The sequence below is a fragment of the Ovis canadensis genome, chromosome 15 (genome assembly GCF_042477335.2).
Source record: "Ovis canadensis isolate MfBH-ARS-UI-01 breed Bighorn chromosome 15, ARS-UI_OviCan_v2, whole genome shotgun sequence".
NCBI classification, from domain to species: domain Eukaryota; kingdom Metazoa; phylum Chordata; class Mammalia; order Artiodactyla; family Bovidae; genus Ovis; species Ovis canadensis.
Genome location: NC_091259.1, coordinates 58913874 through 58939139, shown reverse-complemented (window position 1 = coordinate 58939139; position 25266 = coordinate 58913874). Strand labels below are relative to the sequence as shown.

Below are 25266 nucleotides of genomic sequence, written 5' to 3'. Positions count from 1 at the left end.
ATCAAATTCTTGTGTGTTAGACGCTCAGTTGTGTCCGACTCTTTGCAACCCCATGGACTATAGCCCTGCTAGGCTCCTCTCTCCATGCCATTCTCCAGGCAAGAACACTAGAGTGGGTTGCCATTTCCTTCTCCAGGGGATCTTCCCGACCCAGGGATCAAACCTGAGTTTCCTGCACTGCAGGCAGATTCTTTACCATCTGAGCCACCAGGGAAGCCATATCAAATTCTTGTTAAGAATTAAATAGGAGGAAGTAATCAGCACTGTGTATGGCATGTAGTCAGTGCTTCGTAAAGGTTCTTGGTTACCTGGGAGGCATATCTTTAGGTGCGCATGTACGTATGTGTACAGATTCTGTTGGAAATGCTCATTGTGGTCTAGGGGAAAAGCTCAGGAACCACAGCTCTATTCCTAGTACTACTGTGCTTCCTGCAGCATCCTGGACAGGGCTCCTCTCTCTCAGCATCAGCCTCTGGGGACACATGGAGAATCAGCGCATCTCTGACCTGAGGAGCTACACACAGACTAGCTGGGAAGACTAGACAGGTGGACTCCCAGAAACGGGAGGAGTGGGAGGATAATAGGAGCCCATGGATGATAAGCACTGAGAGTTGGAGGGGTGGAGAGGCTTCCCAGAGAAGGGGCCCTGAAGAAGGAGTAGAGTCTGGATAGTCAGGGAAACAAGGGACAGGGTTCTAGGCCTGAGGAGTAGTATGGAGGTGAGTGAAGGTGAGCATGAAGACGGGGCAGGCACATGGCTTCTCTCGTGTGGCCACCCCATCTCAGAATGCTTCCTTGATGGGGAGCTCGCAGCCAAAGAGAATGGATCACTCCACACTGATACTTATGATAATGGGGGAAATTTCCCTTATTCAATAGTAACTTCTAATTGGAGATACTAAACAGACTGTTGAAATAGTAAAAATTAGGATGAAAGTGCTAAAGGAGTCAGCAGTAAAAATGGGACTTCCCTGGTGGTCCAGTGGTTGAGACTGTGCTTCCCTGGTTGGGGATCCACAAACTGAGCAGTGTGGTCCCAAAAACACATGGAAATGTTTGGAAGAATGAATGTATAAGTTATTACAAACATTGTACAGCTTGTACAGTCTTTTTTCCCCCAGCTTTTTATCTTTTACACTTTTTACACATCTTATTCAGTCCAAGTAGAACCCCTTGAGGTAGGTAGGGCTGTGATCATGACCACCAGAGGAGTGAAGCAAGACCCTCGTCACACAACCAGGGAGCAGTAACCCCCATCCGTGCTGGCTTCCAGGCCATGTACTCTTTGGGGACAGGGAGGCAGCTGCAGGTGGAGAAAGGGGGTAGTCATGAAAACCAGGTGTGGTAGATCCGGATCCCTCAAAGGCCAGGATGGCCAGTAGGACTGCGGGGGTGGGAGGGAGTAGGGGAGCCTGTCAATATTATTGATAATATAGCCTCACACATTTGTATAGGGCAGTTACTGGGTTTGGTGTTTTTGTTTTTTTAAGCTCTCTTCTTTGCATTTTGCATCATTGTCTTGTCTTGATATACACAGAGGTAGCAGAAAGTCAGAACAGAGTGGTGTCAAGGGAGAAGGGAGTAACATGCCTTTTCCCCTCTGCCACCCCAGACTTGCTGTCAGCCCCTTGCTGTCAGGAGACCTGAATCCCATCTCTCACTCTCGTTCCACACTCTCCTCAGGAAGGGCAAATGGGCCTCTCTCTGCAACCACTTCCTCCCCACTTCCCACCACAGAGCTAGATAGAGGGTGTTGGGGCTTGACCTGACCTGCCACCCAGACGAAGAGGTTTAGAACTAGCAAAGAGACTGAGGACTTTGGTCCACGGGGACAAGGAACAGGGTCACATACTTCACTTGTTATGAGAAGGGCCTTTCTGGGGCAGGAAGAATGGCCATGTTGTGTGTGGCTGTGGAAGATAACACCTGGAAAGAAGTCCATTCATTTGGTAAATCTTACTGAACATGTGTTCTGTGCTGGCCCCTGTGCTAGGTAGTCAGGATATAGCAGTGGATCAGCCATGGACCCTGACTTGCGAGAGTTCTCAGTCCTGTATGGAGACAGACTGTTATAACATAGTGATCAGTGTGGGAAGAAAGAAGCAGAAAGGCTCATGGAGCACAAAGGATCACACCAAATCTGGGGTGAGAGGGAAATAAGGTTTCCTGGAGAAGAAGCCTGAACTGAGTCTTAAAAGATGAATGGGTGTTTATAGGAAGTCCAAGGTGAGAGTGGGGTTAGAGAGAGAGGTTGGGGCTTATGAAAAAAGAATCTGCCTCAGTTTAGTGTGGGAAACCCCTTGGCAGGCCATGAGCTTGGTACGGGGCTCTGGACATGCTTGAGGAAGCCAGGGTGACCCACCTGTTCCGAATGTAGTCGAGGCAGGTCTCTTCTTAGGGAATTGGAAGAACTCACCATTTAGGTCTCTTTCGCCTCAGAAAGCCTGTAAAGCTGTCAAACCTAAGGCAGGTGCTGTACCAGAGAAGAGTAGCAGGCTCCCTGGGCCCCCGTGGGCCAGGCCCTCTCTCCCATCAACACCAGCTCCACTGCCTTACCCTGCCCTGGGTGTTGAGACCCCAGCTTGTCACTGGCACCAGCCAGGACCTGTCCATGACCATCCACCCCCATCCTACTTTGCTGGCCCAAGCCCTATTGACAGATCCCCCAGAATCTGAAGGAATTTAAGACAAATGGTTAAGAGGATGGAGTTAATAAAATTTGAAAAATTGAGGCCTGTCACTCCACTAAACTTTTTTCAATACCACTGACAGAAACATATTTCCCCAATGAGTGACCTTCCACAGCTGTAGCGGGCAGGCGCAGCCGCAGCAGTGCTGCCAGGAAGCCAGTCTGCTATTTATCAAATATTATAAGCTGGGACACACTAATCTGGAGCAGAGGAGGAGTCCTGCACTATACTGCCTGGGGTGCTCCAGGTGTTGGCCCCAGCCCCAGACAGCCAGTGGGAGGTGACGGATGGCCTGCGATTAGCTCTCCCCACCTCCGCCCAGCCCTCTGACTTACTCCCAGGAGCCTGACCCTCTAGACCAGCTGCTTGGCCCGGAGGGGCCCTGGGTGGGAGGCATGGTGAGGTCAGGCCAGGGCATGGGCCATCCTGATGCCCCTGGAGAGGGCAGGCGGGTGAGGCCCAACGTGGTTATTTATTGGAGTGTAATGGTTTGTGGCCGTTGGTCGTGGAGGTGAAATTGATCAGTTGTAGAAGTCAGGTTCTATCAATTATTACAGCAATTAGTCAAGTCAGAACATCAGAGCAAGGGTTCTGGGGCTGAGGGACTAATATTAGATGGACATTACCCATGGCGCCCCAGCCTCAGCTTTCCTAAACTGGAAGCAGACGTACTGACCCGAGGCTCCAGAACCTTGGGGAGCCTAGCTGGCTTCCCTCCTCGGGGTAGCTGGGGTGAACCTGGGTGAGAGCTCTTGGGCTGGAGACAGACCCAGCACTGCTTTAAACGGCATCCCTGGCCCAGGTGCAGAAATGTCCTACCTGTCCCATCCCATCCTTTATGAGAAGTGACACAACTCCTACTAGAAATTACTCAGTGGCCAATGTTTATGGCACACATTTTTCATTCTGTAAGCAAATATAGATCACTGACAGCACTTGTTTGAAGCAGCTAATCTCACCCTCTGTTCTTTCTTCCACTGTCTTCCTCTCTCACCTCTCTTCCTCTCCCCCTCCCCTTTGCTCTCCTATTTTTTCTCTTACCCAGTTCTCTTTTTCTCTTTGCTCTTCTTTTCTTTCCCTTCCAGAGGTCTCTCCCACACCCGCCTGCCACTCTAGCCCGTATTCAGTGACAGAGCTCCCCTTGAGGCTGCCTCAGAGAGGAGAGGCCTTTCCACTGAGTGATTGTAGCTCTCTTTCAGCCCTAGCTGTGGTCCAGGAGCTCTGAGGAAAGGGCCGATGCTGTCTGCCCCTGCCTCTCAAGCCTTCAGTGCTGAGCGCCAGACAGAACAGGGCTGGCTGGGAAAACTGGGTCAGGAGAGCAAGCCCTTTAGCACTGTGGTCTTCTTGCACCTCTCTCTACAGGCCCGCTGTCCCTCCTTCGGCACACTGATCACACTCGGCCTGAGCTATTGTTGCATGGTCGTCTCTTGTCCCTTTTAGCTTCTGGAGAGCTGGGATTGTGCCTAGACTCTAGACAGCACCTAATCTAAAAGATGGGACTAGGAGCCTGCAGAAGAGACAGAGAAGGAATGATCTCAGGGGTGTGAGGAAAACCTGAAAAGTGGTTTATAGAACTCAAAGGAGAGAGTGGGCAAGGTATCAGTTGCTGCAGAATGATCAAGAAATATTTTAGAAAAAACCAACTATTCATTGGCTTTGGCAGTCTCCCATCTCCCTATGTACAGGGCCCTGATACACAGTGCCCAGTAAGCAAGCACCAACAGAATTGAAAGAAGAATGAGGCTCCAGCTGAGCTTTGAGGACTTGCCTACTAGTTAGGAAGACACTCTCCTCATTAGGGAGGTTGTATTTTATCCTATAAGCAGTGAAAATCATGGAATGATTTTTCACCAGGGGTGTATTATGGCTGCCCTGGTGGGAGTGTGAGAATTGTAGTTAAGAAAACCTGGAGCAAATTTGACTCCTGGTCCAAGCAAATCACCAGCTTTGTGACCTTGGGCTACTTATCTCCTTTGAGTTTCCACTTCTATAGCAGGGCAATTTTAATTTCTACCCCTCAAGATGGTGGATAATACATATAAAATACAGAGTACATAGTAAACACTAGTGGCTATTATTATCATCACCACTTCTAGATACATACTCGAGAGACATAGAAAAATACATCCACTCGAACAGACTTGTACACAAATATTCATAGCAGCATATTCATAACAGCCAAAAGGGGAAAGCAATTCAAATGTTTATGAGCTTGATGAATAACAAAATGGGGTATGTCCATAGGATGCAATATTATTCAGCCATAAAAGAATGAAGTACATGCTATATTCCTACATTCATGTTGTGGCATGAATGACATGTGCTGCATCATGGATGAACCTTGAAAACATGGTAAATTAAGCCAGATGTAAAAGACCACACCGTTTATGTGAAAGGTCAAGTGTAGGCAAATACAGGGACAGAAAGCAGACTAATGGTTTCTGGGGTTGGGGGAAGTGGCGAATGTCTCTGATAATGGTGATAGGGTTTCTTTTCAAGATGATTAAAATGATCTGGAATGAGATACTGGTGAGGCTTATATAATGATGGAAGTATATTTAAAACTACTGAATTGTGTACCCTGAAAGGTATGTGAATTGTGGTTTAAAATTATCTAAATATTTTATTTTGTACTAGCTTCCTATTAGAAAATAGAATCATGTTAAAAAGTATTAATTTTTCTTACTGATAATAAGCTTCCTTGGTCTGGGTCATGCTTCACTCTCTCTGCTCCTTTCCCCTCCTCCTACCACGCTTCTTCCTCTGTAGCTGCAGCAGACAGCCATGTGTAAATGCTTAATAAATGACTATCATTGTTGATGAGTTTATAGTCCTTAAAGAAGCAGAGAGTTTCAGTAGGAATGGTTTTATATCATGATATGAATGTTGCCTCAGCCTGGGATTGAGAAACACTGATTTTTACTGTCCATCAGCAAACAGTGACTGAATATCCCCTCTGAGCCAGGCCTCGTGGTGATGCAGCCTTTCTTGTGTGTTTGGTGTCCCTAGCCAACTTACTACATCCTCATGGCAGGGAGTGTGTCTTAACCCTTCTTTAAGTATAGACAACACACTTCTTAGCAATAAAAGTCAAGGAGTATTTGTTTGTTACTTTAATGTTCCATTTAACACATAGTTCTTGAGAGGGTTGCTTTGGGGCAGGACCAGATCTGATTCTTCCATGTCCTGGGTCCCAGCCCATTCAGGGTTGGACAGATTGAATGGAATGGTCAGTTTTCGAAGAGGAGAGTGAGGTGCCCAGATATGGGCTTTGGGGAGGAGATTCTGACAGTGTGGGGGTTAAAGTAGCCTATCTTCCATGACTGTCAAGGCTCTACCCCAAGCAGACACTTTACACAGGCTCATCAGCTGCCGGCACTTATGAGAGACGGTAGATGCATGGCCCCAAGCAAGCCTCTTCTTTTTATACTTAAAGTTCTTTGTCTTCTAATCATGGGAACCAGTGACCGGAGGAGACGCCTGCCTGAGTGCACACACAGCAACAAGTAGCGCAGGTGAGGGCTGGCACAGCTGGGTTGCTGATGGCCAGAGCTCAGCCGACTCTAGCAGGCAGGAAGTGAGCAGGGAAAAGAGAGCATGAAGCAGAAGGAGAGGCAGAGAGCAGAAAGAAGCGTCCTTGTCATTACTTGGAATACTCTGTGCTTTAGATTTCTGTGTGGATTTTGTGAATGAATATTCATCTGTGTACAAACAAATTTGATAATGCAGACATTTTAATGAAGAATACATTGGAGTTGGGGTGTATTAATCTGTATGTGTATTGGTATATGTGTTAGCATGTTCAGCTGTGTATATTTTTGTAGGCACAGCACACCTATGTGTGTGTATAGCACATCTGTGTGTGTGGCACCTCTCTATGTGAGTAGTGAGTTTTTGCACATATGCATGCACCTGTAGGAGCCTTAGTACCCTTACTTCTGTGTCAGAGAGGACCGAGAGCTCCTCTCTCAGAGTAGCTTGACATGTGTTTCAATCTCTTAGGTTTTGTTGCTCCATATTTCTGTGAGCATTCCTTACACTGAAGTCAAGGCCTGTGCCGCCTCCCAGGGAAGGCTGAGGGTCCACTGATCACTCACAGAGGCTCTGTTTCTCCTTCTCCTCCTGTCAGGAGCCAATCCCTTGCAGAGGAATGAAATGGGACACACACCCTTGGATTATGCTCGAGAAGGGGAGGTGATGAAGCTTTTAAGGACTTCTGAGACCAAGGTAAGTCTCAAAGAAAGGAGAAGGCCTGTGGGCACTCCATGCTTCATTTCATCTTTCACTCATTAAATTATGTCAGACTCTACACCAAAGGCCACTTCTCCTTAGAGGATTATTGTCTATTTAAATACAAATCCAGCCTCCACTTATCAAGAATAGGAGGCATCCCCTTTCCTGACCAAGAAGCAGCCTGGGCCACTTCTGGCTTCTGAGGACTGACTTTTAAATTCAGTTTCTGAGGTAATGAGCCTTCCAGCTTCTTCCATGAAGGAGAGGGGATAGCAGGACAAAATCTTCGCCTCAGTACTGTTTCCTCAGGTCTCATGCACTCGGCAGCCTCATCAGGTAACTCTTTTCCATCATCTCTCCTTCTGGAACTTTTCCCTGACCCCTTCCCTCCATATACACTCCAGAGGTCCTTATGTAGAGTATGAGGCAAAACAGTCTTCATCTTAATTTGATTTTCTCATCCAGACTTTTGAATCTTCTAAAAACAGGCTGCCTTCTGCTCCTCTCAGCCACCCAGCTATAACTTAGAAAGTATTTGGCAGAATCTAAGAACTAGTTATATCACAAATGTCAGAGCTGGGACCTGAGAAACCATCAAGTCTGGTGATGGGAAATCTTATCAAAGTAAAATAAATAAGTCAGAGGAAAATAGAGCTGTTCTGGTTGAAGGAGAGCCTATCCTTCCCCGCTGGGTAGCCTCCATGGAGGCTGTGCTATGGGGCACACATTTTAAATCTCTGAAACCTCGATCAAATGGGGAAAGTGGAGCCCAGGGGTGTGTTGTGACTTGCCTTTGGTCCCAGAGCGAGTTAGCATCAAAACTGTTACTAAGATCATGTGGTAGGTTCACTGGCAGGACAGGAACTGGAAGGCTTGGTTTCTGACTGTCAATCTTGGGTTTTTTCCAACTTCATGGAATCTCTCTCTGGCAAATTGGCTGCAGTACTTTGAGATGATTAAGAGTGGCAGGTCCCACCTAGTGGCAGATACTCTGTGTGTCTTGAGTAAGAGCACTTAGGTTAGGTCACCTGACTGAGCACTCAGCTGGGGTTGTGATCCCACCCCCTTACTGACTGACTGACTTCAGGCAAGGGCTTCTGCTCTTGAAGCTCAGTTTACCTCTGTGAAATGAAAACACTGTGACTGAATGGTTTCTGTGGTTCCATTCAATATACCGCTGGTCTGTGTAGCAGTCAGAATAAACTAGGTCATGCTGTTGTAACAACTCAAAATTTCAGTGGCTTAAAACAACAAAGATTCATTTTTACCTCATGCTACACGTCCATCATCCATCATGGGTCAGCAGAGGCGGGCTCTGCTCATCCACGATGCTGAGGGACCTGACTGGCAGAGCAGCCGCCCTCTGGGAGAGAGCACCCTGGAGGGCATCCCACTTGCAGCTACATGCTCAGCCTGGAAGGAGGACCCTTTACTTCCACTCACAACTTATTGGACACAGCTAATCCCATGTTCCTGCCCTAGAGTTGGGTCAGCTTCCCCTATTCTCTAAGGAAATCCCTGAGCACTGTTTCACATCACCTCAGGGACTGCATCCCCGTCATTATCTCCTGTTTCAGGCCAAGCCGCTGTCCCCTGAGAGCCAGCGCTGCCCTTGGCCAAAATTACACCTGTTTTGTCAGGTTGTGTGACATAGCGCCAGGACTGGTCTGGTTATGTAAAGCAGGAGAACAGACCTCTTCATATCAGCAGGGATGGAAGGGTTGGGGCTGCTGAGGGACCCTAATGAAATTTGGCTGCCCAGGAAATGTCTTGATGTCAGCCATATCAATACAAAGTCAGTGTCCCAAATGAGTAAGTGGCAGTTGCTGCCTCTGTGCCAGTCAGATCCTTCTAGACCACAGAGGGCTACCTTCTGAGTAGACTGAGCTCTCAGAATCTGTGCAGAGGTGGGCAGCAAGGAGGCAAGCAGAACTGTGCCATGAGAAAAGGCTGAAGGCAGTGGGGCCTCTGGCCAGGAAAGGAGAGACTGCACGTGGGCACAGAGACAGCTGTGAGGAGGAGAAGAGGAGAGGAAATGGATTCAGTGCCAGGGCTAGGACAGAGCCAGGCTTAATGGGGGGTGGCTGCTGCCAGAAGGAGCCCCCTCACAGAGCTGTGACCCAGGGCAGGGGCTGCCTTTTGAGGCTAGAAGACCGCTCAAAGCCAGCCAGGGGTTTTGTCACCTCTCAACATGAAGACTGTTTTCTCTGTCATCACCTCTCTGCACTTGATCCCTTTACCCAGGCTGGATTTCCTCTTCTGTAATGTTCAGCTGTCTGCTGAGCACCTCTACCTGATTGCTCTGGGGTCCCCTCAGATTCTGCCCACGTGAACCACCCTCAGCTCTCCCTGGACATCAGCAGCATTGTCTCTCTCTCAGTTGCTCAGCATCTCCATGGTCACCCATTCTTTCCGCTCTGCCCTTTTTCTCCAGGCTGCAAAAAAACTACCTCTTCAAAATTGTGAGGAAGAGTTTCAGGGGGGAAACACTGCTTTAGATTGGGTTATGTCACCCTCGGCCAGGAAGTAAGCAGCAGCTGCTCAGCTCTTGAGTTCAGGCCCTATGTCAGTGACATAATGATTCAGGCCTGGAGGGTGCTGAGGCTCTAGCCTCAGACCTCATGTCCTGGCTCTTTGTCTAGACACGGATTACCACCACTCTGATCTTATCTTCCTCCCCTTCTGTCCATCCGACATCTCCCTGCCATCCAGCTCAGCCTCTTCCACCTTCACCTGCCTCTCTATAGTCAAATATGTACTCTTTATAGAAAATTTGTAATTATAAAAGCCATCTTTCCCATTATGGAAAATCTGGACAGTGTAAAATGAAGGTAATTAAATAAGTCCGTGCATATTTATAAATGACATCTGTATGCCGGGTTCTGGGCTAGGTGGGAAGAAGATATCTGGGTGAACCCCTCAAGGAGCTCACAGTCTGATGAGGAAACAGACCAGTAAAGTGTGACACCACTGAGTCGTCATCCCAGGGAAGGCCAGGGACTGTGGCAACCCACAGTGGCTTCTAATCCTGCCTAGGAGATCAAGGAAGGCTTCCTGAAAGAGATGTCAACTGAACTGAATCTCAGTTAAAAGCATTTTAGCCCTACTACCTATACATAACTATTATCAATGTTTTTAATTATTTATAGTAATAGGTACCATTTATCAAGTGCATCTAGACACTCTGCCAGGTGCTCAAATATATAATTTTTCTAATGTTGTAACAAAGCTATGAGGTAGCTCTTATTTACCCCCCTTTTACAGGTGAGAAAACTGAAGGTAAAATAAAACATGACTTTTGAAAATCAGGCTATTATAAGCAGCTATTGAGATACAAATCAGACCATTCCTCTTATGATACTACATTTACCTTTTCTGGACCATATCTATACATAAGTGGGTTTTTTTTTCTTAGCCTGGTTGATAGCCTACTATATAAACCATGGGTCTCAAACTGGCAGCCACATTTTATTTTGCCAATTCAGAGTTTTTTTTAAATGTGAGTGTAATGCCATAGAGGTTGTAATATGGACTCTCCAGCCACAGGTATCTGTTTCCTATCATGTTATGTGCTTACGTGTCAGGCATTTATATTTCCTTCTTGGTCCTGAAGGTATTTGAGTTATGACCCTAGTTCCATGTTTAGAATCTGTGTTTTTTCACTTATTATTTCTTGATGGTTTTCCCATTTCAGAATTACCCATAAGCCTAATTTTTAATTTTATTCTGCCTTTTAAAATATGTCACTTATCTAAGAATCTCTGTCACTTTAAGTGGCCTAAATGATTTGTTTCTCATGGCTTATTTGCTTAGTTCTCTGAGCAGTCTCTCTGTGTGGAAGCCTCCTAGGCCCCCTGAGAAGATTGAGAGGTGGATGAAGCCCAGCTCCTGTCCCCTGAGCTGGGTATCAGGAGAGGAAGATCGGGAGAGGCAGGCGCTCTTAGCTCTGATACCCACAGGCTGACTTCTGCCTTAGGAGGGGTCCACACAGAGCTTGTGGGGGTTTCAAGAAAGCATGGATCACCTCCAGGCAGAATGAGCAGGGCAGGCTTCATAGAGAAGGTAACCTGTGATCTCACTTTGAAGGATTTCACAAGCTGAAGGGTTTAATACTTAAAGCTTAGACCATTTTCACATCTTAACTAAGAGACAACAGAGAGGTGGAAATATATCTCTGTGCACATGATGGCAGATAAAACAAAAATATGGGGAGCTATTCCATGATGAATATTCAGCTGAGGGGGACGTGCTGGTGGCAGCCCGCATCTCCACTCCCAGATCCTCACTCCACCGAGACTCTCGAGGAATTTATTGCTCATTTTAATCACACCCAGAGAATGAATTGGCAGGAATATTAGGCAGATAGGTCTATCATATATATTTTATTTGCATATCCCAGTGACAGAATCACAAGCACATTTCCTGTCTGTGTATTTTTTCATTTGCTGCAGGGGTAGCTGGGGATGCAGGGCTCCCCTGGGCCCCACATTCCGGGCTGCACGCCTGGGTGCTCCCATCAGATCTGGAGGAAGCCATCAGGAGAGAAGGGGTGAGGTGTGCAGGAACGTAGAGGGTTATGTTCCACCTGGCCTAGGATGGAGAGAAACCCCCTTCCCTGCCTCACCGAGCCTGCTCCCTGCTTCGTGCCTCATTTCAGGGGCTGGTGTGCTGCATGCCTGGCCCTGTGCTTGGCCCAGGCAACACCATCCGACCTTCATTAGAGGTTCTCCATGGGCCAGACCGAGCGCACCATGCTTTATAGGGATACACCTTTGTGTTCTTTCTCTTTTAACTTTTAAAAACTTGTTTGTTGAAATATATTTGTATAAGGTACTCATAATTATACAGCTCACTGTTAATTTCACAAACTGAATATACCTAATCAAGAAGTAGACTATTACAAGCATTCATTTGTATCATACTCCCTTCCAGTCACTATCTGTCCCTCAAGGGTAAGCATTGTCCTGATTTGTTTCACTTTTATTTTTACAAACTTCAAAAATAGTACAACAAATTCCCATAAACTTCCACCCATATTACCAGTTGTTAACATTTTATCATACTTGCTTTATTATATAGAGATGAATAATATAAAGACATACAATTTTTCTGAACTATTTGTTATATATACATGATCCCCTTTACCACCAAATACTTGTATGAATGCCCTAAAAAATAAAGGACATTTTCTATATAACCTCAATGCAATTCTCAGAATCAGAGCATTAATATTAACTAATCTACAGATGTTATTCACATTTCACCAGTTGTCCCAATAGTTCGTTTTACAAGGAAAGAAAATTCTGAATCCAAAGTTGGATTCAGTTGTCATGTCTGTTTAGTCTCCTTTAATCTGAAACAGTTCCTCAGTCTTTCTTGACATTCTAACAAGTACAGGCTTGTTATCTTGTAGACTGTCCTCAATTTGGGTTTGTCTAATGTTTTTTTATGATTCAATTCAGGCTGTGCATTTCTGGCAAGAACACCCTCTGGTGTTTATTTTCAATAAATTCATTAGGCATCCCCATGCTAAAAGTAGGAATATGAAATTTGTGTTTTAAGTCTCCTTTCCCTAAATAGGCTCTGAACTCCCTAAAGGCAAGAACGGGTCTTTTCTTATCTCCAGGGTGGAAGGTGCAGACACTTGAGTCAGACTGCAAGAGTTAGTGTTCTGCCTTTATTGCTTGCTACCAGTGGGACCCTGCTTTAATTACTTCCTCTCTGGATGATGAGGGAGGAGATCTTCTGACCTCCTTAGGGCTGTGTTAGAACAGCTGGTCCCAAATCAGGCAAGATTCATCAATCCATACTCAGACTAAGGAGTGGAAGTTTGAGGAGTAACAGGGTATTTACGCAGTCTCTGAGTCCCACCCTACAAGACACGTGTTAATTACATAAGGGGAAGATGATGATGGAGAAACTTGGCACAGCCCACCTTAATCAGATGATCAAAATTAACATCCTCAGTCACAGGTACATCTTCATCACGTACCTCCCGATGTGACAAGCTGAGGAGCATACAACCCATTTTCTCACCTCAGCACCTCTTTGCCCCTCTTAACCGTCTTGCCGTTCTTCTCTCTGGGGCAACCCAGCTATTTGCAGAGGAGCAACATGATCCAATTAACATGTTAAAAATATTGATCTGGCAGCAAAAGGAGGATCAGGTGGAGGAAAGAATGGACCCTGGGATGCTGACATAGAAGTCACCAAGTCTTCATGGGACTGATGCCGGCACTGTACCCAGCTTTCCTCAATACAGATGTGGACTCTGAGCTAGTTCAGGAGACTTTCAGGTCCCTTAGGTGCCCCTCTCACCCCCCATTCTCCCCTCCTGTCTGCTCTACATTTCCCAGCCTCCTTTGTTGGACCCCCTGTGCTTCTCTTGTCATCACTCCCTCTTCTCAGGACTTCCATCGTCCCACACCTGCCCCCCGAGTCTCATCTTCTGCCCACTTTGTTGACCTTCCCACCCAGGCCTCTCTGCCTCCCCCAGCTTCAGGACATGGTAGAAGCCCTGACTATGATGTGGGTTGGGGTGGATCCAGGGAGTCAGGAGGATGGGGCATATCTGAGTCTGTGAGAAGCCAGGGGGCTCTGTGCCCTGACCTCCCTCTAAAGGCAAGCTGCATCTTGGCCTCTTTTCTTCCCTCTGCCACACTTTTCCTGTTTTTCTCCCAGGGTCTCCTTTTGCCAACCACCCCTGCCCTAGCTTCCCTCTCAGTGAACATATCGCCAGGTTTGTTATCAGATTTGTTCTCTGAGTAATGCCCAGCAGCAGGGGTGCTGCCATACCCTTCTCCCTGTAACTCTCACCCACAGAGCTGCTCTGCCCAGCCACCCACCTCCTAACGAGAGCCCAGCTAGGCTTCGCCTCGGCCTCCCAGCCCTTTCCTGTAAATGCACTCAGAGCCAGGAGGGGTGCCATATTAAATCAAGAATGATGAAAACCAGTGGCTGCGATTATCCAGCCGAGATGCAGCATAGGGAGCTGGTTGCTGCTGGCTCCAGGTGAGGGCTTCTGAAACTAATTGCATGTGGCTTTTATTAAGAAGATGGTCACTCTCCCACTCCTGCTCTCCTGGTGGCCTCCTTCTAGGGCGTCTCCACCCAGTGTCCTCTGCTTCTGCAGGCTGGGTCACCTACCCTGTCCCCTCTTCCACTGGAATCCTGTCGAAGCAGAGCCTTGACCTCATTGCCTGTAGCCTTCCTCTTCATTTCCTCAGAAGCCGGGAACAACCGTAGCCCACATTCATGGACCCTTACCAAGGGCCTTCTCTTTCCTCCCAAAGAAAATACATACAGACCTAGTAGTTTCCTTCCCAAGGTTCTTCCACTGGTTAGCTCTCCACAAGCCTGAACTCGTAGCTCACACTATAAAAAGTCATTCATTCATTCAGCATTTTTTTTTAATTTTGGCTGCCTGAGTCTTCATTGCTGCGTGTGAGCTTTCTCTAGTTGCAGCAAGTGGGAGCCACTCTTCATTGCTTGTGTGGGCTTCTCACTGTGGTGGCTTCTCTTGTTGTGGAGCATGGGCTTCAGTTGTTGTGGTGCACAGGCTTCCCTTGGCATGTGGAATCTTCCCAGACCAGGGGTCAAACCCTTGTACCCTGCATTGGCAGGCAGATTCTTAACCACTGGACCACCAGGGAAGTCCTCAACATATTTTTCTAATATAAGCTCTGTGCTAAGTATTTGGGAAAGAGCATGAAGTAGAAACCTCATACGTAGTTTAATGCCATTGTCCTGTACATTTTTATGAAAAAGTCTGGTCCAGTTTCAGAAGTTTCTCTGAAGAGCTGTATACGACTCCAGGCATAGAGGGGGTTGTACTCGAATCAGGGTGTGCTCAAATTTAGGCCATAGGTTGACTCTTTCCCAGTACTATTTAGAGAGCCCCTGAGAGACCTGGCGCTCACCCCCATAGAAGTCCAGAACCCTTTCCCATTGCTCAAGAAAATAACAGTACTAAGACAACCTAAAATGATGATGCTGAAGAAGAGTTACAAAAGGTAGAAATGTTGCCCTGGAGAAGACTCAGGGAGGCCATGATGGTGGTACCCAAACCAACAGAGTGGTGGGGAAACTCCTGTTAAGCTTTGCCTGCAGCAAAGGAAAAAAAGGTGTGTTTTGTGAGGCCCCACAAACCAGTGGATGGAAAGTACCTAGAGGAGGAGTTCTCTACCATGTAAGAGAAATTGACAGGCACAGCTGAGACACCCCAGGCAGTGGAGGTGTCCTGAGAACTCAGTTAGTGTTGAGACTGTCCACAGACTCAGGGTTCCTGGGGAGAAGCCTCAGGAGCCACCCTGGGTCCATGGGGGCATCCTAATGGACTTGACTCCTGGCTTCTGCTTAAGCCAGAGCACTTCTTCCCCTTATCTGTGGGGCTCCATGCCGATTAAATTAGTGGGCTCGATAAAGGACAGAAATGGTCTGGACCTAACAGAAGCAGAAGATATTAAGAAGAGGTGGCAAGAATACACGGAAGAACTGTACAAGAAGGATCTTCACGACCCAGAATCATGATGATGTGATCACTAATCTAGAGCCAGACATCTTGGAATGTGAAGTCAAGCGGGCCTTAGAAAGCATCACTACGAACAAAGTAGTGGAGGTGATGGAATTCCAGTTGAGCTGTTTCAAATCCTGAAAGATGATGCTGTGAAAGTGCTGCACTCAATATGCCAGCAAGTTTGGAAGACTCAGCAGTGGCCACAGGACTGGAAAAGGTCAGTTTTCATTCCAATCCCAAAGAAAGGCAATGCCAAAGAATGCTCAAACTACTGCACAATTGCACTCATCTCACATGCTAGTAAAGTAATGCTCAAAATTCTCCAAGCCAGACTTCAGCAATACGTGAACCGTGAACTCCCTGATGTTCAAGCTGATTTTAGAAAAGGCAGAAGAACCAGAGATCAAATTGCCAACATCCGCTGGATCATGGAAAAAGCAAGAGAGTTCCAGAAAAAACATCTATTTCTGCTTTATTGACTATGCCAAAGCCTTTGGCTGTGTGGATCACAATAAACTGGAAAATTCTGAAAGAGATGGGAATATCAGACCACCTGACCTGCCTCTTGAGAAACCTGTATGCAGGTCAGGAAGCAACAGTTAGAACTGGACATGGAACAACAGACTGGTTCCAAATAGGAAAAGGAGTACGTTAAGGCTATATATGGTCACCCTGCTTATTTAACTTCTATGCAGAGTACATCATGAGAAACGCTGGGCTGGAAGAAACACAAGCTGGAATCAAGATTGCCGGGAGAAATATCAATAACCTCAGATATGCAGATGACACCACCATTATGGCAGAAAGTGAAGAGGAACTGAAGAGCCTCTTGATGAAAGTGAAAGAGGAGAGTGAAAAAGATGGCTTAAAGCTCAACATTCAGAAAACGAAGACCATGGCATCTGGTCCCATCACTTCATGGCAAATAGATGAGGAAACAGTAGAAACAGTGTCAGACTTATTCTTTTTGGGTTCCAAAATTACTGCAGATGGTGACTGCAGCCATGAAATTAAAAGACTCTTACTCCTTGGAAGAAAAGTTATGACCAACCTAGATAGTATATTCAAAAGCAGAGACATTACTTTGCCGACTAAGGTCTGTCTAGTCAAGGCTATGGTTTTTCCTGTGGTCATGTATGGATGTGAGAGTTGGACTGTGAAGAAGGCTGAGCACCGAAGAATTGATGCATTTGAACTGTGGTGTTGGAGAAGACTCTTGAGAGTCCCTTGGACTGCAAGGAGATCCAATCAGTCCATTCTGAAGGAGATCAGCCCTGGGATTTCTTTGGAAGGAATGATGCTAAAGCTGAAGCTCCAGTACATTGGCCACATCATGCGAAGAGTTGACTCATTGGAAAAGACTCTGATGCTGAGAGGGATTGGGGGCAGGAGGAGAAGGGGACGACTGAGGATGAGACGGCTGGATGGCATCACGGACTTGATGAACGTGAGTCTGGGTGAACTCCGGGAGATGGTGATGGACAGGGAGGCCTGGCGTGCTGCAATTCATGGGGTCGCAAAGAGTCGGACACGACTGAGCGACTGAACTGAACTGAGAACCAAAACAAAAACAAAGGCGCTGGGTTAGAAAATTAGTTATCCAAATGCAGTAAAGAAGAAGTTAGCAGTTTATCGAAGGCCTGCACAGGCCAGATACTATGTTGGCCACTGAGTCTCTCACACAGCTACTTCTGCATGTACATTCGCTGTGTGCCAGAGACCTGCCCAGTGCTTCATGTGCATCATCTCACTTAATTCTCACCAGCATCCCACAAGGGTCCTGTGAGGTAGGTATGAGTACCATTGCCTTGCTAGAGATGAGGAACTGAAATTCAGGGAGTTGAATGAACTCCCCAAGGTGAGCTTACTATTAAGTAGATTTGTTGTTGTTGTTGTTTAGTCACTAAGTCGTGTCCAGTCTTTTTTGACCCCATGGACTGTAGCCCTCCAGGCTCCTCTGTCCATGGGATTTCCCAGGCAAGAATACTGGAGAGGATTGCCATTCCCTTCTCCAGAGGATCTTCCCGACCCAGGGATCAAACCCATGTCTCCTACATTGGCAGGTGGATTCTTTACCACTGAGCCAGCTGGGAAGCCCAAGTAGATTAGGTGAGGTTTAAATTCAGGTCTTTCTGGGGCAAAGCTGGCTTATTTCTGCCACACAATGTGCCTCACTATGAGCCAGAAAGGTGTCAAACTTCATGTGGGGACTGCTGTAAGAATTCAGTGAGACACTACACAGAAAGTTCTGAGTACCATGCCCGGCACACAGCAGCCATCTCACAGATGGCAGTCACTTCATTCACTTGGCAACACAAATTGAATCCTTCTGTGAGCCAGGCCCTGTGCTAGGTGCTGGAGTTAGAGGGATGAATAGAGCATGGTCTTTGTCACTACTTCCTCATGTGTGGAGTAAAGAGACAGAAACAGGCAGTTAAATAAGTGCTCTGGAGGTGCCAGGGCAACAGGCTCTTTAGACAATTTGGTATTTAAGATCACTTAGAGGTGGGTGGGAATAGAGAAGACTTATGTGCTGAGGGAGCAGTGTGAACAAAAGGCCCAGAGTGGGAATACCCATCCCTGAGGGGAAGTGACCTAACAAACAGACCTCACAAACTCTCAGAGGCCAGGTTTCTTCTGCATCCTGCCTGACTGCAGGCGGGCTAGGCCACTGGCCAGTGCTGTACCGGCCTGTATGTATGCATCTCTCCATCAGAGCCTTTCAGCCCAGTGGACCCAAGTGCTGAGAGGGGCTGGGTGGACAGGAAGGAGGAGGAGGCAGATATATGGCTGGAGTCGGCAGAGCCAGGTGATGTATGTAGTGCCTGAGGGAGCTGCACAGTGACGTGCTGAATTCCAACCGGCAAGCGTTGCTCCGCTGGGATCGGTGCCGAATTATTGCTCCATATGAAACCCCAGGACTGATGGAAGCTTTCAGTTACAGACTGATAGCAACAGCCAAAATTGGATTGTTTGCTATTTATTTTTTTTAACTTCTGTCAAGGTCACTACCATAACAGGAAAACACTGCCCAAGTAGCAGGTATTTTTCATCCACTCTGCCCACAAGAGCAATCTGCAGCCACCACTTTTGTGACAAGGCCTTACCTTGGCAGCTCGCTTTCTAGAACACTGTCAGTGTTACAGGAGCCCTAGGGAAGAGAAGTCCCCGGAAGACCCAGGTCTTTCTGTCTCACCTTAAGACCTGCTTCCTGCCCCCAGCGCCTGGCCTTCATCGATGCTTTATCATCAGACCCATGCACTCACCCCCCAACCCAGTCTCCAGATAGTGCCACAGCTCCCAACTAGCCCAATACTCCAGCTCCTTCAAGCCTCTCATCTCCCAGAAATGTTTTATGCTTTATGTATCCTTCCTTTCTCCGTACTCCTACACCACCCAATCTAGCTGTTAATTCCTCTTTGTATCTGTCATCAACTTCATTTTTGTAAACATTGACCAGCTGCCTCCACTGTGCCAGGACCCATGCCAGAAATAGCAGTGAGTAAAATGGGGCTCATAATTGATTCGTAAGACACAATCACAAATATGCAGCAAACTCATTTTCAAGTAACTTTTTTCAGTGATAGGTACAGGGCTAGATGTAGGCACACATGCTTTAGAACCACAAGGGAAACGGCTGATCCTGCCTGAAAAGTATTCATGTACAGACCATGCAAGCCTTGCCTCCCCTGCCTGACTTAGAGCTCTTTGAAAGCAAGACCTGGCTCTTCTCCCCTCCCTTTCAGTGGGACAAAGTTCAAGCCTCCTGCTTCTGTCTTTTCTGAAATGCACCAAGCCAGAGGCCAGACACCTACCTGCCAGGCACTCAGCATCATCTAAACCTGCCAGGGGCCAGGGGCCAGGGGCCAGTCTTCCTCTTTGCCCCTTCCCCACCTTTCCATCATGGCATGCACAGTGCCACAAATATAGCAATTGCTGAACAGTTGTGTTTAATTGAAAAAATGCAGTATCATTGACTTGGAGGGTGTTCATAGCTCTGGTTTGAAAACCAAAATGGTTTTCAAGAGGGTAAGCAGAAAAGGAAAGGAACCTATATATTTGTAAGCACTTAGTACTTACCAGCGATAGTGCTAGACACATTCTGTATACAGCATCATATTTAATCTCCAATTTACAGAGGAGAAAACTGAACATAGTAACTTGCTCCAGGTAATCACATCTTATAAGTGAGAGAGCTGGGATTCAAACCAAGTCTTCTGTCAGACTCCAGACTCAAGAGTTAATCTATTGAGTTGGCAAAAAAGTTCATAAGATCTTGTGTAAACACTGTAAGAATCGTTTGGCCAACCCAATACTAGCAGTACTTATTTTACTAGCAGGGCGAGCCAGGACCCCTGAGCAGTGGCCACCAAGGTAGGGAAATGAGGTGAGGACTCAGACGAGGGACTGGGAAAAGAATGAGCCAGAGCTGTCTGTCAGAACCCCCAGAGACCCAGACCCTCTACTTTTTCCCCCTGGGTTGGGGACATAGAATGAAACTAGGGTCCTCCTGGGTCCGGCGCTCCTGAGCCGCTTCCATCTCTTGTCTCTCTCCACAGTACCAAGAGAAGCAGCGGAAGCGGGAGGCCGAGGAGCGGCGCCGCTTTCCGCTGGAGCAGCGGCTGAAGGAGCACATCATTGGCCAGGAGAGCGCCATTGCCACAGTGGGCGCAGGTGAGTACACGCGCACCGAAGAGGGCGTAGAAGTTTGTGGTCTGCTGCAGTGAGCTGTGGTCCTGCTGCCTCCAAGGTGAGGAGAAGGGGCTGTTATTATTACAGCATAGCATTTGTGGAGTGCTTCCTGTGTACCAGGCAGTGTTCTAAGCTCTTTGCGTACGCCATGTCGTTTTAATCCTTACAACAGTCCAGTGAGATTGGTCCCACTGAATCCTGATGTTACAGATGAGGAAGTTGAGGCAGAACACTTGAGTAATTTGCTCAAGGCTTCTTTCTGTCTGACCTTCATCTGATCTACTGACCCCCACCCCCACCCCCACTCTTCAGGTGGAGAAACTGAGACCCAGAGAGGAACAAGAGTTTTCCCATCACTAGTATTGTCATAACTGAGCCAGAAATAGAGCTTTGGTCTCCTGTCTCCCAGCGGGGACTGCGCCATCCTTCAATATAATTTGTCGGAGGCTGGCTCAATTTTATGGAAAACGTCCTGTGCAAGTCTTGAGTGCCTTCTCCATCTCAGAAGCACTTATGCCACCTTGGGATCTAGACTGTCTGCTGATATCACCCCTCATCTCCTGATCTTCCTGCCCATGCACTGCCCAGTGGAAAGAGAGAAAACGGGTTGTGCTCAGGATGGTGGCCTCACCATTGTTCTCCTGAGGTGCATGGCTCCCTCAGGGTAACCTCAAGACAGATGAGGCAAGGGCAAGGGAACCCTATTTCTGACTTAGACAAGGGAGTATCCCCCGAGGCAGTGGTTCTCAAAGTGGTCTCTGGACCAGCAGCATCAGCATTCTCTGGGAACTTGTTAGAATGTAGATCTGACCCCAGACCTGTGGGATCAGGAGCTCTGGTGATAGACCAGAAGTCTATATTCTGAGAGGCCCTTCAGGTGAGCTAATGCTCAGCCCAGGTTTAAAAGCCTCTTCCTTGTGACGTCTTAGTCAGGTGCATCCAGTGCTGCCTCTAGTCCCACCAGATGCAGCCCAGTAGCTGCCACACCCAGCACCAAGTTCTGCTCACTTGTAAAAGGAGACATGAAACTGAAATCATGGCGTCCCAGAGTCAGTGAACAATGAAGGCAGTCATCTTTGTGACACACTGGGCCCAGCCCATCTCCATCATCCTCACACACCAGTGGGACTCATGTTCAGATCATGACCTGGCCATCAGCAGTTAAAGGAGCCCTCAGACCAGATCTGCCTCAGCAGCTGGGGGGCAGAGGCTACCTGCAGGCAAACCCAGGAGCCAGGGAAGGCTTCTATGAAGACACAAGTCCCCACTACTCAGGCCCAGACCTCATCAGGCTGCCCTCTTGGGTCTGAATACAGACGGCCACCCTCAGCTTGAGGTGGCAACCCCCCACTTCTTTGCCAAGGCCATGTCTGGGGTAAAAGGAGAGGAGACCTTGGGAGCTCTTGGGTTGAAGAGAGGAGGAGGAGCCCATTGGAGAGATAGTGACCGAGCCAAGGCCTGAGAAGCAGGTTCCACTAGAGTCTCATGTCCACTTGGGCCAGAGCTATAGCTGCCATCATAGTATTTACCCTCCACTTCTTACACAGCCATTTCCTCACATGTTGCCCACTCCTCTGATCTGTTTCTCACCAGCTTCTCAAGCCCATAAGTTGTGAGACTCCCAGAAGTAGGAGAGGGAGGAGGACATTAAAGTGGAAAGAATTCAGTCAGCCAGGGCTTAAATGGCAGGTGGGCCACTTACCAGCTATGCAGCTCGGGCTGGTCAGTCAGTTTCTTTGAGCATCAGTTTCCTCACCTTTGTACCAGGGATCCAGACTCAGGACTACAGGACTGTAAAGCATATGCTATCTCCAGTATGTACCAGACAGTTCTCAATAAAGCCCAGTGCCCTCCTCTAGATGTTTACTGCCCAGCGTTGGGCACTGTGGTCAGGCCCGCAGTGTTTCTTCAATCTGAGACTGATCCCTAGTCCCAGCCCCAGAATGGCCTCTTCGCCTGGTCCTTCTCCTGGTCTCTCCCTGCTGCCAGCCCAGAGCAGGAGTAGATGGTTCCACTCCCCACCTCCTAGGGGCTGTCAGAATGTCTGCCAAGTGCCTTGTCCTACCCATAGCTCCGTCTGTCACCCACACTCTGCCTCAGATCTGGAACGCTCTGCTTCTTGTCCTGTGGTGTGAAGGGCGACCCTGCTATGCCTCCAGCGCTTCTGGAAAAGACACAGAGGGCGTGGGGGCCTGGGCTGTGGGGTTAGTACATTCCCTTCCATTTGTAAGGTGGTAGCTTTTCGCCCACCTTGCTAGAAGCCCTGCAGCCAGGGATCACACTCCTAACAGTCAGAGTGTGTTCAGCTTCCAGCTCCCATGAAGCATGAGGCACTCTCTGGGTCGGAGTCTGTGGCAGGGCCTCAGGACTGAAGCAGGTGCAGGAGAGTGGGGCGGATCTAGAGGGCAGGCCAGGGTGCTCCCTGGGTGCTCTCAGCTAGTGTCAGATGTGTGCTGGCTGGGTGGAGCCTGGCACCCCAGAGGTACCATGAGGCTGGGCAGCCAAAGAAGTGCCGCAGAATGAATTGATTTGATAAATGGCCATTTATTACCCTCACGAATTGGCTGAAACCAATTTCGGTCACATCAACCCCTGGTAAGTGCTGGGATATTGATTTGTGCAAAGTAATACAGTGAATTTATCAGTGTGATCCCCAGCTGCAGGGCTTCTAGCAAGGCTGGCGCATAGTTACCACCTTACAAATGGAGGAGATGAAGCACCGACCCCACAGCCCAGGCCCCCATGGCCTTTCTGGTCTACTCAGGTCACTGGAGCCAAAGCAGGGCCAACGTGCAGACCACAAGCCAGAGTACTGACATCAAGTGTGAGGTTCTCCTTCCAGAATCCCAAGCTGTTCTTGATCATGGAGAAGGGAAGGATGACTGTTCTAGTGGGAGCTCAGAGCCTCTGTGCCCATCATCCTCAGAAAGGCAGCCAGCTGTCTGTGCAGATCTAGACTCTGCTCCCCTCCTCCACCCCCTCACCTCCCGTTTTCCTGTCTCAGTAAAGGCCCTACCATTCCCTGGTCTCCTGAGTAGAAGCTTAGATATTTCCTTGGCACTTCCTTCCCCTTACAGCCCTTCAAGTTCTATCATTCTACCTCTTAAATAGATCTCGCACCTAGTCTCTCCCCTCCATTCCTAATACCACTGAGGACCTCCAGCTCAGGACCTCAGTGTCTCCTGTCCGAACCTAGTGGTGGTCTCCTCGTTGGTCTCTCTGCCTCCTTTTCTACCCCTATAATCACTTCTCCCTAGCTAGAGTCAGCTTTGTACAGTGTGAAAACAAAACAGAAGAACCCTGTGTAAAATTCTAGAGTGACTGCCCTGGCCTGGCATTAGGGCCCACTCCTGCTGCCCTCCCCCACTTCCCCAGCTACCCCCCCGCCCCCGCCCACTGCGCACAATGGCTGCCCTGCACATTGGATCAACGCCCTGCTGCGTTGATCTCCTGCCTATATTTGTTGATGCTGCCCTCTCTGCTTGAAACTCCCTTTCTTCTGGCCTCTTCCCCACCCTAGCCCTGCCCGTCTCCCACCCTCGGGCTGGTTTTTATATTTCAGGAGCAATAGACTGTAGACACCTGAGGGCAGAGACCCTGACTGAATCATTTTTGTTTTCCCAGTTCCTGGCACAGCCCTCCAATCAAGGTAGATGCTTAGTGCAGTTTGTCACATTAATTACTTCGGTTATGGCCCCTTGTCCATCTCTGTGATGGGCTCTGAGGAAAGAAGAGAAGCTGTTATGCTACTTCCTAGTTGTTCACAAGCATACTAAGAATGTGAGTTTAGCAAAATTGTTGTTTACAATACCCATACTAGTCAGCCTTTGACCCTTTGAGGTGACATCCCATTCCCCAGACCTGCTCCAAGAAGCCTCTTCTGGGTAGCCTGCACCTGTGGAGGCTTCCCAGTGGCTTCCTCTGACCAGAGGCCTATGCCCAAAGCCCATTGCATCTGGTCCCCATTGACTCTGAAGCCTGTGAACTCCCCAAGGAAGCTCTACCACGTTGACCGCTCTTCTAAGCCTGGCTCTGACCTGAATTCAACTTTAATATCACCCATATACACACAGTAGGTGCACCGTCCTATCTCATACTCCACCTCCCTCTTTGACTAATCCAGAAGTGTAATCTTCCTGAGTGCTGCAGCTAGCTTTCTGGACCCTCCTTGGAGTCCTGTTTGTAATCTGAGAAGTACACCCAGATCATCCCTGAGTTGTAGAGAGGTAGTGATTAATTTAGGCTTCTTAAGTTCCACCTCCTCACTTCAGAAGTCCCTCCTGTGCCCCTGCTCTTCTCATTATCTGGACTGCTCTGCCCTCCTGCCCACCTTCCAGGACCTGACCCATGCCTTATCCAGGAAGCTTTCCTTAACTCTCCACCTGGTGCAAGGCCTTTCTGTGCACTTCCTGTGGACACTTTTTTGTTGGACTTACCACGTAGCATCAGTTTGTATGTCTTTCTCCCTGCAAAAGTCAGAAACTAACTCTCTTTCAGGTCTGTTTTCCCGGAGTTGGCACGCGGGTATGTAAAAGGTTGTTGAACTCAAGTAAACTCAGGTGAACACAGTCTAAACACATCTTGAGGTTCTGCCTCTCCTGAGCACAGATTCTGATCTCAAACCTCTTTCTGGAAGGGTGTCAGTCTTCCCTCCAGTGGTCCCTAACCCATAGGGTCCCTAACCTTAGCCTAACCATAGCCTGTGAGGTGCCCACACACAGTGGGTGGGCTCAACAAAAGCTATTTGCAATTTTAGTACGTTGACGCCTCAGTAGCAATAGTTTGCCTTTAGAAAGCATACTCCTGACAGACTAAAAAGAGAGCTTTTCTCTCATCATCCACCAAACCCAGAGCACCAGAAGCAGGCACTTGTTGAGCTGTGCCCCTTGAACCTGTAAGCTTAGACAGAAGATACTAATAGACATTTAGGTGACTGAACTGTGGAATTCCTCTGAAGGATAGGTTCCCCTAGGAGGTGGCACAAGCATGGGGCAAACTGTTCCAGGTTAGGTTAAAAAAAAAATTCTGCTGCATCAGTAGAACTTATCAGGAGAGATGAGTCAGCCTACCCAGACTCCCCCAAAACCTTGAGCTAGATGGAGGCAAAGGCCTGGCATGGGAGGAGGAGGCAGTTCT

The 25266-nt window shown here is 48.0% G+C and overlaps 1 protein-coding gene across 1 annotated transcript in view; it reads left to right on the top strand.

Moving 5' to 3' along the window:
• Positions 1-25266, top strand: part of CLPB (ClpB family mitochondrial disaggregase) — a 139540-nt gene that overhangs the window by 95150 nt on the left and 19124 nt on the right. The window contains exons 6-7 of the mRNA XM_069554581.1: positions 6820-6917; positions 19998-20112. Coding sequence (XP_069410682.1) covers positions 6820-6917; positions 19998-20112 — 213 coding nt within the window. The remainder of the gene's footprint in view (positions 1-6819; positions 6918-19997; positions 20113-25266) is intronic.